Source organism: Emydura macquarii, unplaced genomic scaffold (genome assembly GCF_026122565.2).
Source record: "Emydura macquarii macquarii isolate MOO-44397 ecotype Brisbane River unplaced genomic scaffold, CSIRO-AGI_Emac_v2 contig_554, whole genome shotgun sequence".
In the NCBI taxonomy this organism is placed as follows: domain Eukaryota; kingdom Metazoa; phylum Chordata; order Testudines; family Chelidae; genus Emydura; species Emydura macquarii.
Window position 1 is genome coordinate 13,582,509 of NW_027130691.1, and position 14,058 is coordinate 13,596,566.

General features: G+C 41.5%; 1 protein-coding gene across 10 annotated transcripts in view; it reads left to right on the forward strand.

Moving 5' to 3' along the window:
• FBRSL1 (fibrosin like 1) overlaps positions 1-14,058 on the forward strand; it is a 690,776-nt gene that overhangs the window by 329,031 nt on the left and 347,687 nt on the right. For 8 of the 10 annotated variants that reach the window (XM_067539808.1, XM_067539803.1, XM_067539799.1 and 5 more), the window contains one exon: positions 6,231-6,266. The exons of the other annotated variants lie outside the window; for them this stretch is intronic. In XM_067539808.1, coding sequence (XP_067395909.1) covers positions 6,231-6,266 — 36 coding nt within the window. The remainder of the gene's footprint in view (positions 1-6,230; positions 6,267-14,058) is intronic. 10 annotated transcript variants of the gene reach the window in all.

The window sequence follows — 14,058 nt, forward strand, 5'->3', positions numbered from 1 at the left end:
GACTTCCAATGTGAGTGGGCAAGTAACTTAGGGTGGGATCCACACAGGTACTTAGATGCCGTTGTGATCCACAAGATTCCTGCTCAGCTTCCACCTAACCCTGTAGATACCTAAAGTCGTTTGATGCCTGAGTTTTTGCAGTAAAAGTTCCCTCGGTGCCTGTTTTTGCCTCTGAGCGTGTGGACTGCTGCCTCCCCCACGTGCCCAGACACCTCTCTCCTGCCTAAGCCAGAAAGGGACTCACAGACTGGGAAAGACTGGCATTCGGCCACCTAGACTCAGGGCTTGATCTGGTGGGCATGCTCAGAGGCTGGGGGCGGTGATGTGGGAACACCCCACTCTGTCTGATGGGAAGGAAGGATTTGAAGTGGGATCTGCCATCTCAGGTGAATGCCCACTGGACTGTTGTCATTCAAGCTCTACCTGGCCCAATTAATATTTAATTATTCAACTAGGTAATTACAGTGGAATACTTCAGTAGGAGACACTGAGGAAGACCCATCTGAGAATATTTCGTAACCTGGTGGTTAGAGTACTCACATGCAAGGTGGCAGATCACTGTTCAAATGCCTTCTCTTCCTCAGGGAGATGCATCCAGCGTCTCCACATCCTGGGTGAATATCCTATCCACTAGGCTAAAGGTTGTAAAGGAGGTTTCCTTTCCTCCTGGCTGTTTTATGTGGAGTTAGGAGACCTCTGACCACACCTACTGGATTGGGTCCCACATGCAATTTAGGTAGCCCAATGCCCGTCTTCTCCCAGTTCATGAGTCGCTAAGAGACAGGTGTCTTCTTGCAGCCTGGACTTAGGCACCGAACTCTGAAAGAGGGGCAGGACTTAGTGCACACCCCTTCGTTGGCATCTGCCATTGGCTAGCTTAGGCCCTAACTTTGTGGATCCCTCGCTCTGTGGATCTCAGTCTATGATTACTGTCTCTCCCCATTCATTGTATAGGATCCTAGGCGCCTAACTCAGGCTTTGTGGAGGCACTGGTGTTCCTATGATTTTCTAGGCACCTAAGTGTTAGGCGACACTTGGTTTCACAGCCTCCAAGCCTCTCTTGTGTATCCGGGCCTTAGCCTTTCTGTGTCTCAGTTCCCCATCGGTAAAATGGGGATAATGGCACTTCCATTCCTCACAGGAGTGTTCTGAGGATAAGTACATTAAAGGTTGTGAGATGCTCAGATACTGTAATGCTGGGGGCCAGGTAAGCGACATAAACAAAAAAGACCGATAAAAGCTTCATACCAAATGCAGTTAGCAATCCCTGATTTTTAATCTTTGTCATGACTATATTGCCCAAACTATCAAATGGGATATCTCTCTTGCTTAATCAAAGTACAGTGGGAAGAAAACATTTGTTTTGATACGAAGACAATAACTCTTAATGGAAGCTCTTAAAATCCAGCTAAAGGTCTTTGGCACAACCATAGTTTTGCCATGATCCCCGCTCCTCCCCCCAAATTACAGTGCTTGTCAGAAAACAAAATTACAGAGTGACAGGATGGCTGAAGGATATTGGTAATGGGATAATAAAGCCTTTCCACTCTAAGGGCGCACATCTACACTACAAAAAAACAAAACAACTCATGGCAGCAAATCTCAGAGCCAGTGTCAACTGACTCAGATTCGTGGGGCATACGCACTACCGGGCTAATTACTGCAGACCCCCACCCTCAAACCACCTGTCCTTCCATCCTTGTCTCAATGCCCCTCCTTCCACTGGGTTTTCCCATCCCTGCCATCTCACAGAGGTGTGTCTAGGTGGCTCTTCTCCCATTGTTCAGTTAGGGAGACGGTTCTGTGGGTTCCAGCTGTGGGATGGTTGGTCAGGTAGTGAACGGGTCCCTCTGTCCTTGGACTGGGTAATGGACCAGGTCTTCCCTATCTGGTGCAGGGGAGTCATGTTCAAGGGTGGATCTCTGTTGGTAGCAGGGGTCAGGATAGGAGACTGGAGCTCCAGACTCCCTCCCAGTTCTAGCTATTCAAATCCTGAGTGAGGGCTGGGAATGTAGGCACAGGCTGGGAGACAGATGCTCTGGGCTGGCGCAGCAATGGCATGAATCCCTCTAGAGACTAGCCCCTGTGACCATAACACCATGCTCTTTGGGGCTTGTCAACCTATGGAAATTGACCAGAAGAGTTGTTGCAAAATAACCTTTTCTGTCATAGTTCCCTGTAGGGACACTCTTATTCTGGAATAAATGTGTCCACACCGGTAGCTATTCCACAATAGTTATTCCAGTCAATTTCCACATGTAGACAAGCTCTGACAGCTAAAGGGGCTCTCCTTTAGGTTAAGTGGGAGAGGCCTGTATTCTTTCTACAGGAGCTCCCAGGCTCAGTTTCTGCTGACAATCATGTCTTTGTATATGCAGCCATGATTCATTACATAATGGCTGAGTAAAGGTTTCAGGATTGGGCCCTATGGGTGTGTTTTAAATGAGCTATCCTGAAGTAAAATCAAAAGGATCTCATTTTAGGAATGTTGATCAAAATGCACAGATATTGCTTTGGTTCGCGTATTGTTTGGGGGCATTCAGAGATTCTGAATGCAGCAGTTGGGTATTGATCCTTTTAAAAACTTTGAATGTTCCTAGTTCACCCAGGAAACAGTAAAAGTTGGGCCTATGTCAGTGGAAGTCCATGAAAACTGCTCTGGAAATGGGGTCTTGGTCCCACGATTCTAAATATGTGAGATGTTGGAAGGGATTTTAAGAATTAGATCCAAAGTGTTACCAATGACTAGCTTTACATATGCGGTGACAATTCTATTAGAGAAAAATATCCTTTTCCTCATCCAGGAAATTTTAATATTTAACTGGGGGGGGGGGGGGGTAATCTTTGTAACAGCGAGCTTTTTAACTGTGAAAAATGTCAATGAAGTGGCATTCGATCATCATTATTTCAGATCTAACATATTATGCACTGATTGCTGCTTTTGTCTTTTAAAATAAAGGATGCTATGAGCTGCATTTAAAATCTCGTAAGGGAGCTGGTAATGAAACCTCCTGTTCTTCCGTTTGGCTAAACTCCTTGTCAGTATGTATTTAAACAGAAAGGTCAAGAGGGTTAACAAAGCCTCTCCCCCCACCCCCGCTGCAAATATGTTGCCTCCTTCCCAGTCCTTTGTATGCCTTATTTTTTTATTTTTGGTGAGTTGACTATATGGGCAAGCGATCAAATACGCAGAACAGGCAGTATAATTTTTCTGCTGAATATCTTTATGCAAATGGGGTGATGTTGTTAATATTAACATTATGAAGAGCTCCCTGGTTTTTCGTTTATTAGTATTTGGGATGAGGGTGGGTTTTTTGGTGGTAGTAGCTCAGAAATCCCATAAATGTTACTGCCTTTCATTTCATCGCTCAGTAGCTTTATTTCCATTCCAACCACTTTACATTAAAAGGTTTATTTATAACTCTGAACCCTTAGTAATGTTTGGAGGGAGAGGGTCAGATCTGTGTGTAACATGGGAGAAGCTGAACCCTAAATATTGTAAGCAATTTAATTTGTTATTACTTCCAGAGAGCTCCCAGTCAAAGCTTCACTTTTTTTTGTATGCAGCTTGGAAACCTAGGATCTAAAGACACAGCAGAACTTCAGAGTTACAAACACCGTAGGGATGGAGATTGTTCAGAGCTTTGAACAAAACATTATGGTTGTTCTTTCAAAAATTTGCAACTAAATATTGACTTAATACAGTTTTGCAACTATGCAGAAGAAAAACGTTGCTTTTAACCATTATTATTCATTAATTTAAATGGAAACAAATACAGAAAGTTTCCTTTACCTTGTCAAATCTTTTTTAAACTTTCCCTTTATTTTTTTAGTAGTTTAAGTTTAACACTCCTGTACAGTATTTGCTTTTGTTTTGTTTTTGTGTCTCTCTGCTGCCTTATTGTGTACTTCTGGTTCCAAATGGGGTGAGTGGTTGACTAGTCAGTTCGTAACTCTGGTGTTCATAACTCTGAGGTTTTACTATATCTAAGTTGTGTGACTTCTGTTAGTAAGCATGTGGAGTCATAATACAGGATAGTTGTTAAATTACTGGAAGGCAGGGGGAATTACCACTGATGACAATTTTGCAGTCATCTAGCATTAGAAATGTAGGGTGCTTTGTAACATTCTGGTAATGTGGTAAATGACTCCTGTCATTGCTGCAGTGTGACAAGCAAGTCCTCAAGGTAAACCCTCAGCAAGCTGGACTTGGGACAGAAGGGATTGGTTTTCTCTCATGCTTTTATATTCCACATCTCAGTTACATCAAGGCATCAGGGACCATTAGATTATCTTGGAAATAGACAACTACGACTCCTGGAATCTGTCTTGAGTTCTGCCACCAACTGCTGTGTCATGTTGGTCAAATCTCTTAACCTTTGTATAACTTGGTTTACCATGTGTAAATGGGCATTAATAAAACTTAGCTTCCTCATAGTGGATGCTGCGAGGCTTAACGATTGTAAAGCATTTTCAGACCATGGCCCACAGAGCAATTGCTGGAGGACTGGCTGGTCACATGGTGCTGTTTCCTTTTCCTGGCTTCTAGCTGCTTCTACAAGCCTCCAGATTCTTCACTGCAAACAAGAGCCTGAGGCCAGTAGCAGCAGCTGAGAACAAGGAGATGGAACCAGCCTAGCTGCCTCTACTAGGGTCCACCATTATAAAAGAGGAGGAGGAGTAAAGCTGCCTGCCACAGGGAGAGAGTAAAGTCCACAGAAACAGGCAGCGAGACAGCTCAACAGCATATCCAAATATGCAGAAGGAGAAAAGGACCAGATGGCTGGGCGGTCTGACCAGTGACACAGACGAGAAGAAAATCAAGTGGTAGAGTTGCATGTGCAGGGGAAAAGAGAGAGAGGGCATGGAGTCACGGAGAAGTATGGACAAGAGGGTGAGGATAAAGAGGGTGGATCAGAGCAGATGGGGGGGAATGATGAAACGAAGAGGAAACCTAGACAGTATGGTTTAATTGCACTCAAAAGGGACAGAACTTATTAAAGCTGCTTAAGATGGATCAGAGCATTCCCAGTATTGCTGCTCCATTCTGTACTGGATAGGGATGAATTTAAGCACATGCATGATTAGAACATTCTTGAATCACGGCTTCTGTTGAGATGTGGGCCACACTATGAATAAATGTGAGAGCCCCCACCTCAATTGAAAAGGGTTGTTTACCCTCCCACCCCACCTCCTGATGTAGCTTGTCACAACTACGTGTTAAATAGTCCCCGAGCCAACATCTGGAAATGCTCTTTGACTGTTAGAGTGACTGGAGCAGCATAAGAACAGCCATGCTGGGTCAGATCAATGGTCCGTCTGGCCAAGTGTCCTGTCTTCCAACAGTGGCCAATGCCAGGTGCTTCAGAAGGAATGAATAGAACAGATAATCATCAAGTGATCCATCCCGTTGGCCATTCCCAGCCTCTGGCAAACAGCAATCCCTGCCTACCTTGGCTAATAGCCCTTGATGGACCTATTCTCCATGAACCTATCTAGTTATTTTTTGAACCCCATTATAGTCTTGGCCTTCACAACATCCTCCGGCAAGGGGTTCCACAGGTTGACTGTGTGTTGTGTGAAATACTTCCTTTTGTTCGCTTAAAAGCTGCCTATTAATTTCATTTGGTTGACCCCTGGTTCTTGTGTTATGAGAAGGAGTAAATAACACTTCCTTATTTACTTTCTCCACACCAGTGATGATTTTATAGAACTGTATCATATCCCCCCCTTACTCATCTCTTTTCCAAGCTGAAAAGTCCCAGTCTTATTAATCTCTCCTCATATGGAAGCTTTCCCATACCCCTAATCATTTTAGTTGCCCTTTTCTGTATCTTTTCCAATTCCAATATATCTTTTTTTTAAATGGGGCGACCAGATCTGCACGCAGTATTCAAGATGTGGATGTACTATGTCTTTATAAAGAGGCAATACGATATTTTCTGTCTTATGATCTATTCCTTTTCTAATGCTTCCCAACATTCTGTTAGCTTCTTTGACTGCCACTGCACGTTGAGTGGATGTTTTCAGAGAGCTATTCACAATGACTCCAAGATATCTTTCTTGAGTGATAAAATGGAGAATGCCAGAAAATAACTGAAGAGGTGCTTTAGTTGTAAAGTTTTCCCCACAAAAATATTGGGATGGGGGGAAATCTCACAATGTTTCTTATATTACATTACACATAATCTCTTGCATTACTTACTGTGGCATATTGTTTCCTCCTACAGAGTTCTGCTCAATCGCTTTCAGGAAGAGGCTATTCCGTAAGTCATTTTACAGCTAATTCTTTCGCTATTGTTGCTGTTGATTGCAGAGGTTTATATTACCTGTTGCATATCCACGGACTCTAAGGGAATACAAAACATGAAAAATAAGCTTTGAGCAAAGCACTGTCTTGTGTTTCTAGCAAGAGATGCCTTCTGCACATGAGAGAACATTGAACAGCCTATTTTCAGGTCTCTTGAATTTTGTGTGTGTTCTTCGTCTTTTTTTTCAACTGCTTTTGACTAGCCAATCAGGTAATGAAAATTAAAAAACAAAAAAGAGGAGATTTTCAAAGGTGGAAAGTCAGTGGGACATAGGCATCTAACTACCTTTTGTGGCTTTGAAAATCTTTCACCGAAAACCACACCAAACAAATTTTAATTGAGTTAATAAATTAATCAAGACAGAAGTACTGTGTTTTAAAAGGAACGGTGAACCTTCAATCAAACTGATTAACAATGAAGTCAAAATCCTCCTGCCGGCAAACACTGTGCTGTATAACTGATCAGAGCAGAATAAATCTGACTTGATTTGAGAACAGGGTAACATGATTGTTTTTGCCTCCAGTAAATTAGAATGCCATAATTATAGGCAGTGCTATAGACCCTGAAGTTCAAAAGTAGGTAGACACAATTGCATGCTGATGCAGTTCCACACCGGTGTTTAACTGGCCATTTGTATGCACAGATACCATTATTGTGCATACAAATAAGTATTTTTCCATGTAAATGTGGCACACTCATTTTTACGTGTGCCTTTGTACTCACCCATCTGAAAAATCAGGTGTATAAGTATATTGTATGGAATTTATATGAAACTAGACACACACAGGTGTATGTTGTTTACTTAAGACATCACCAAAGTTCTGGATTCATATTACACACAACTCTTAGGAGAAATGTATGGCACTAACATGCATGTAATGATATTGCTAGTCTCCCAACAAGTCACGTGTTTTCTGATTACTGGTGCAGTGGTTGTAAGTGAAGTTGAATGATCATCTGAATGAGAACTGTATTAATCCATTTAACAATCCCTACATATACCAATTGGCAGCAGTCACTGCTGTTGCAAGTTCTATCATGAAATAGGTTTTACCTTCTAGGTGAATGACCCGGAATGTGTATCTGATATTAAGGGCCACTGCTACTCCCTTTTAACAATATACACTAAAAAGCGAGGCAGATTGTTACATATTATTTATGAGGTTGATATAACAATCTGACACACAATCTTTTAAAGTAATTGAGAGTGATTTCTTTTTTAATGATGTATGTTGCACATTTGTCCATTTGCTGAGCGAGAAAGAGAGAGAGATTATCTGGAGTAATGTGATGGAACCTGTGTGCTTCTAGCTGGTGCTGTGTACACCCAAACACTGGGAAGTGTCAGGAAGCTGTTAGATGTGTCCCAGTTTGAGTGGCTGTATCACACGCACATACTGTTGTAACAGAGGCACAATGCAGTGTCAAGTGCGTTGGCATGATAGTATGATGCAACTTGGAGTCCAAAGAGTTTATAAAACCATTTTGAAGACTTCAGATGATGGTGACATGTATCTCAAGTACCTTGCAATCAAAACATTTATTGTATCTTAGGTGAGTATCGTTGCTTAACTCACTTGCTGCTTGAGATCTTCTGCTCTAACATGAAGACTCAAATGTACATGTGCAAAATAGAGCAGTTAATCTCCCATGCATATGAATGACTTGATCCACCTGGACTGAAAACTCTTTAGGCTATGTCGTCTGTAAAGTGCCATGCATACTTATGGCAATATATAAATAATAATGAATCGCCTTCACAAATTTTGTTTGGGAATTAAACAATTTGCCATAACATGGGCTTCAAAATCTTAATGGAAAAAAAAGCCAAAGGATTGTTCAGAAGCCCCTAAACCTCGTCATTGGGCAGTTGCTGTTGCTGACTGAAAAGAAATCTATCTTTGTGTCTTGAGTAACTGATCTTCAGAAATTATTTAGCTCCTTGGCTAAAAACTGACTTTGTCCTGTAGTGTTGTTGTCTCATTTACCCAACCCAGACCTTTTCAAGGGAGGGGAGAGATCTTAGCATCCCAAAGCAGTATTTTGAGATCATGAGCAGCCTGAGCTGGAGTTGCTTTTCCTTCTGGGTTGTCATTTTCTCTATTAAATTGCCTTCTGCCTCCCCCTGTACCAGCTGTTGAGGCTGACCATTTCCCTTAAGACTATCCTGCTGTTCTAAATTGATCCAACATAAGGCCAAGACAATAGCTTCTAACACTGCCAAGATCCCGCTGGCCCAAACTTAGCTTGGAACCTGACTCTCCCAGGTGGCAGTGAGACGTTCTAACCACTGACTCAACAAGACTGGGTAAACTAGGGGTTGTCCTTAATATATTGCAAAGGTTTCATTTTCACGGGGAACTAACTATATATTAAGCACTAAGTCAGTATTTTGACACTTCCCTCTGTTTATATCAAAGAACTTGTTTGCCAGATATGGTGAAAGCATGTTTAAAAAATAGCACTTACAAAAGTAAGGCATAGTGGAGGCACTGTTTCTTTTACTTGTGGACTTTTCTCTTGCTACCTGTGATGGCTAATGTTGTGGAAGACTGTCACTTACAAAACGGCATGTAGTTACTATGCAGGGTGGTTGCTCTGGGTTTCACAAAGAACTGGTTAAATATCCTAAACTATTTTGTACATATTAGGGTTTTTTTTTAAATGAACTCACTTTGAATCTGCACCCTTTCATGTTCCCTTTTTTCAATTATCCTTGCAGATGAGTTTACTGTCAGGAATGTTAATATAAACACCAAGTTTGTAAGGAAATACTGGCAAGAAGAGAATTTGAAATCCATAATCATGAACATTTGCCAAAAACCTTATTCAGAGATTTAAGATCATCCAATCAGGAAACAAATAGAATGCTATGTCATCTATATGTCCAATCACATCATCTCAAATATTGAATTCTTCAGTTGACAGCTTATATACAAGCTAGAGACAGAAGATTTTCAAACTGGGAAACTGGGAACCTAAAGTTAAGTGGAAACATGAATTTAAGCACTTATATAAGAGACCTGATTTTCATTTGTTCAACAACTCAGCAACTCCCACTGGCTGAAATTTTACTCCTAAATTTGAATATGTTGAGCCCAAAACTACTTGTGGAAATTGCTTGGCATATGATTTCACAATTTGTTCACAGATAACTGGTGAAAAGAAAAAGGGGTGAAATTCATTGACTTACATGTTTGGTATGAATTTACTGCCCAGCATGTCAAATGTGTATTTTCTCTGTGTTGAGAAATGGAATGGTAGCATGTTTTTGGTGGTTAATAACTTACTCTCCATTTCTTTATTTTAGCAAGTATGTGGTAAGGAATTATGCTATGCCTTTCCTGCACATGACTGAAATCAGACATTTTAGGTTTCAGCCCTTCCGAGGCAGAAACGTGTCTCTTGCAAGCAGACAAAACAGATATTTTGGGCAAAAACTTAAGATAGGCAAATCCTTTTCCATACATTTTACTTGTGGACTTGGAAATTGTGGGAATGCTTCACTGATCATGGGTCCAGTTTCTAGATTTCATTAAGGTTGCACTGTGGAGCGTTTTTAAAATTTATTCTCTATAGTTGTACATTCCAGTTTGACACAATGTGTTTAGGGACTAGTGACATAAATACAATAACAGATTACATGGACGATATGAACACAGCTAAAATGCCTCAACTATTTGAAATGTAGAACATTGTGTACAGATAAGTCTAGGCTAAAATTGTGCTTGACTCATTTTTGTACAGAGGAGACGGGGAAGAGGCAGAAGTGGGAATAGAGGGTAATAAAAAAAATCTTCAAATAAATCATGCAACTTATTTTTAGAACATCTGTGCAGCTGTTCCTCTTATGAAATGGAAAGGGATAAAATACAGACGGGAACAAACTTGAAAGCATATGGCAGATCCAGGTTCAGTGAAGCAAGCTGTCTCTGAGTATCCACTGGAACAAACTGCAGAAGGATGATGCTCTTCATTTTATTTTATTTGGTCCTGAAATAAGACTTTTTAAAACTAATAACAATAACATGCATTTGGCAACAAATCCAGCTGATCTTTACTCTGCTGCTGTAAAATATCAAACTCTGCAGCCTCATCAAATTCCTGGCAGCCCATCACATTTAATCAATTTTATGTCTTTTTTTGTTGAACTCCGGAAACCAGTGTCCTAGATAATTTATATTCGAAGATCAGATATATCAAGGTATGTGTAAAAAAACATAAGGCTTACAAAGAGATCTTGAGATGATTCTTTCTCTGTTTGGGGCATTCAAACTTAGAGTGATTAGTGCACCTTCCCGCCATGTTGTGACTTCTCATGAAAGTGAAGTACTAATACAGACAAGGTTAGAGCAAAACATAATATAAACAACCACTTGAAATTTTCGTGAATGCACCTATCCACCAATAAACCTGATTCTTGCAATGGGACACATCTGCAACTCTGCCCTGGGTCCTTCCTGAATGTAGTCATTCCTATCCAATTCTACTGAGGTTTTGAGGACTGGTTTCCAAGAACTTAGTGGCCATCTTTAGAGCCCTCTGGGATCTAGTTGTCGAAGAGACTGCTTCGTACCCTCTACTCTGTCTCAACAGTTAAGCTCTGCTAGGGGAATCTTATCTGTCTGTGTTCGATCCTTGACTTTCCAAAGCTCAGAAGCAAGACATTCCCAGTTTTAGGTCCTAGATTTGGCTCTTTCTGACCGTCCTTTCCAGTCAAGATGGTCAACTTCTGATCAACCTGCAAAGCTCTTTTGTTTGTCAGGTTTTTGCTGAATATTTTTTTTATTTCTCTTCTGATGTATCTCCCCACCCGCTTATTAGCTGGAAGTGTGAGATCAGTATTAAAGCCCACATCCTGCTACTATAAGAATTATGAGCTCAATCTTGTAAGGTGCTGAGTACTTTCAACTTGCATTGAAGTCAGTGAGAGTGGAGGCTGTGCAACACTTTGCAGGATTAAGCCCTAAATCAGGTAATAAATAAATAAATATCACTAGACAAGTCAACTTAGTCCTGAAGGGACTGAAGAAATCACTAAATTCATAATGATACTCAAGCTAGCCGCTACTCATCAGGTGCTCTGAATGCCTCAGCCTCAAGGGGTTACTCTTTATTATATCCACGTGCAGAACTTCCCTTCATATGCTTTCTACTGTTCAGAAATTAAATCCCTGGAGACTGGCCTAGATGTAGCACTTTGCAATGCCATGTTCTAACATGCCATGGTCATCTAGTCATGTCCTCATACTACTTCCCGCCACGTCCATGCAGATGCGATTGGCCAGTTGTTACACTTCGCCAGGTCACCGAAAGAGCATTCGTGCTCAAGCAGCTGGCACCATAGCCTCAAAATATGAAGCATTTCCTATCTGCTGAATTCACAGGTATTGGGGCCAGTGATGTAGCCCCACTCGATCATTGCGTCTCTATACCAGCCAACTCCAGTGTGGAGTCGATTTAAGGTGTGTAGTCCGGGGCTGATCTGGACTGTGTAGTAGGTGCTTGACTGATGGGCTTGGAGTGCACATGCTACAGGGTTGTTCCCTACTCTTTGCCATAGCTGAACCTTTTTCTGTTTGAGTGACGATGTTAGGGATTTAATGGTGGCGAGAAAACTGTCGTGACTTCAGTTGACTCAGCATCAGTGTTATATCACATAGTGGCTGTCTTGGATCTGTGCATTGCCTTGTGCACTCAACTCCACTAGCGTATATCAGGAGGAGCAATATCTGCAAGGCTACAGAGGCTATTGACTGGTGGGCTTAACGCATCTAGTAATATAGCAGGAGGCAGTGTTAAGTAGAGGATTTAGCTTCTTTGCATCAGAGGATCATGCCCACACTGCATAGGTGTATTGAGTAGAGAAGTAGCTAAGTGCCCATGCTGTTAATCGCAGAATGGAGGGGTCAGCACCCCACTTGGAAGTAACCAGCTTACTGAGAGTGTTGTTTTGTATGCTAACCTTGACTTTCATTTTCTCGATGTGGGCTCTAAAGGAAAGTGTGTGGTTGAGAGAAATACTGAGGGATTTATGGAATAATTAAGTTTCATCCCAAGTCAGCTGATATTGAGTTTGCCTTTGGCCCCTTGGTTTTGTAAATGGAATGCACTGACTTGCGTGTTTGCTAGGTTTGCATGCAGTTGGTTGGCTGCATAGTACTGATGTAGGGTGTTAAGTGCATTCGCCAGAGTACACTCTAATATGCCAAACTCCTAGTGCTGTGTGGTGATGCACAGATCATCGGTGGAGATAAAGTACTTAGTACCAGGATAGCGTGACTGATCATTTGTGTTGATGTTGATTAATATAGGTGCTAAGACACTATCTTGTGGGGAGGCTGTTCTATTGTTGCCATCAGCTCCATTTGCCACAAAAGTTCACAAAGGATTGTCTGTTTTCCAGTATGGTCTATATTAACTTTGTGAAGCGGTGGTCCTCCATTGGCATTGGAACCTTGGCAACGAGCCCACAATGGCTGACTGTATCATACAACTGGGAGATCAACAAACACTGGTCTTGTCATCAATCCCCTTTCATATCCATCTTCGATATATTGTGTAAAATTCGGAAGCTGTTCAGTGCATGGCGAACCCAGGCAAAAGCCAACCTTTTTGTTGATTAAAAAGTGGTTCAATAACTGGTATAACAGTAGTCTTGCAAACAGTTTTAAAATATCACACAGGATTGAGATAGGTTGCAAGTTTTTTCAATCAGATGGTTCCTTACCAGGCTTCAAAAAGGCCCCTGCCTTGGCTTATCTCCGGATTTTTACTATCTGGAACTTGAGGAGACAAGTATTGAACAAACTCTGGAGCCACTTCCATGTGTGTGAGCTGAAATTTTTGATCAGCTCAGTTTGGATGTCATCTAGGCCTGCTGCTTTCTCTGTTTTCAGGACCTATGCTGTGGTGATGACCGTACTATTAAGATAGCTGGAGGAGGGAGATGCCATACTGGACATCCAGGATGGGTCTCTTGCTTCCTGGGATGAAAACAGAATGGAAATAGTTCAGTCAGCTAAGAGGTGCTGGACAAGAATGGGAAATTGCTCCAGTCAGTTAGTGAGAAGTGCTGATGGGGTTCTGAACACAGTCATGTCCAGTTCTCCTCACCAAGGAGAATAGTACCCGTTACCTAGGGACTTTGTGGGTTAAATATGAGAAGGAATATTTGAGATTCTAATAGGAATGGAAATTATCTTAGGGATTGGTAAAGGAAAAAGACTGTGCCAAGACTATTTTTTATAACATTTGTGCTGTGTGTGCATTGCTATAAAATCCCCCCTATCCTACAGTGAATTTTCTGACTTGCAGGATTAGTTCCATTGACTAACTCTGAGTTCCTGTTTTTAAAAATTAATAAATAAGACTCCTCCATCCTGGAGCACAGGAGGAATCTTTGTGGTCCAGGACTATAACCAACCGCACATCAATCCGACTCTAAAAAAGTCTGACAGTTTCCCTTTACTAGGTTTCTAGACACACTCATTTTATTCTGCATGAACCTGGTTATCCCTGTGTTGGGATTAACCCAAACAAGCCCTCGTTGCTGAATAAATGCTCTGAGCTTGTTTTATGGACTTCACTTTTAATGCAGTGTGCCATGTGAGACAGGCAGAAATCAGTGGAAGTGTGTTGACTTAAATCTGCTGAGGATCTGGCCTCTTGTCTTTTTATGATGCTTCTACAATCTGGGAACTGAAATGCTGCTGGAAAATTAGCACACATACTATTCTGGACACAT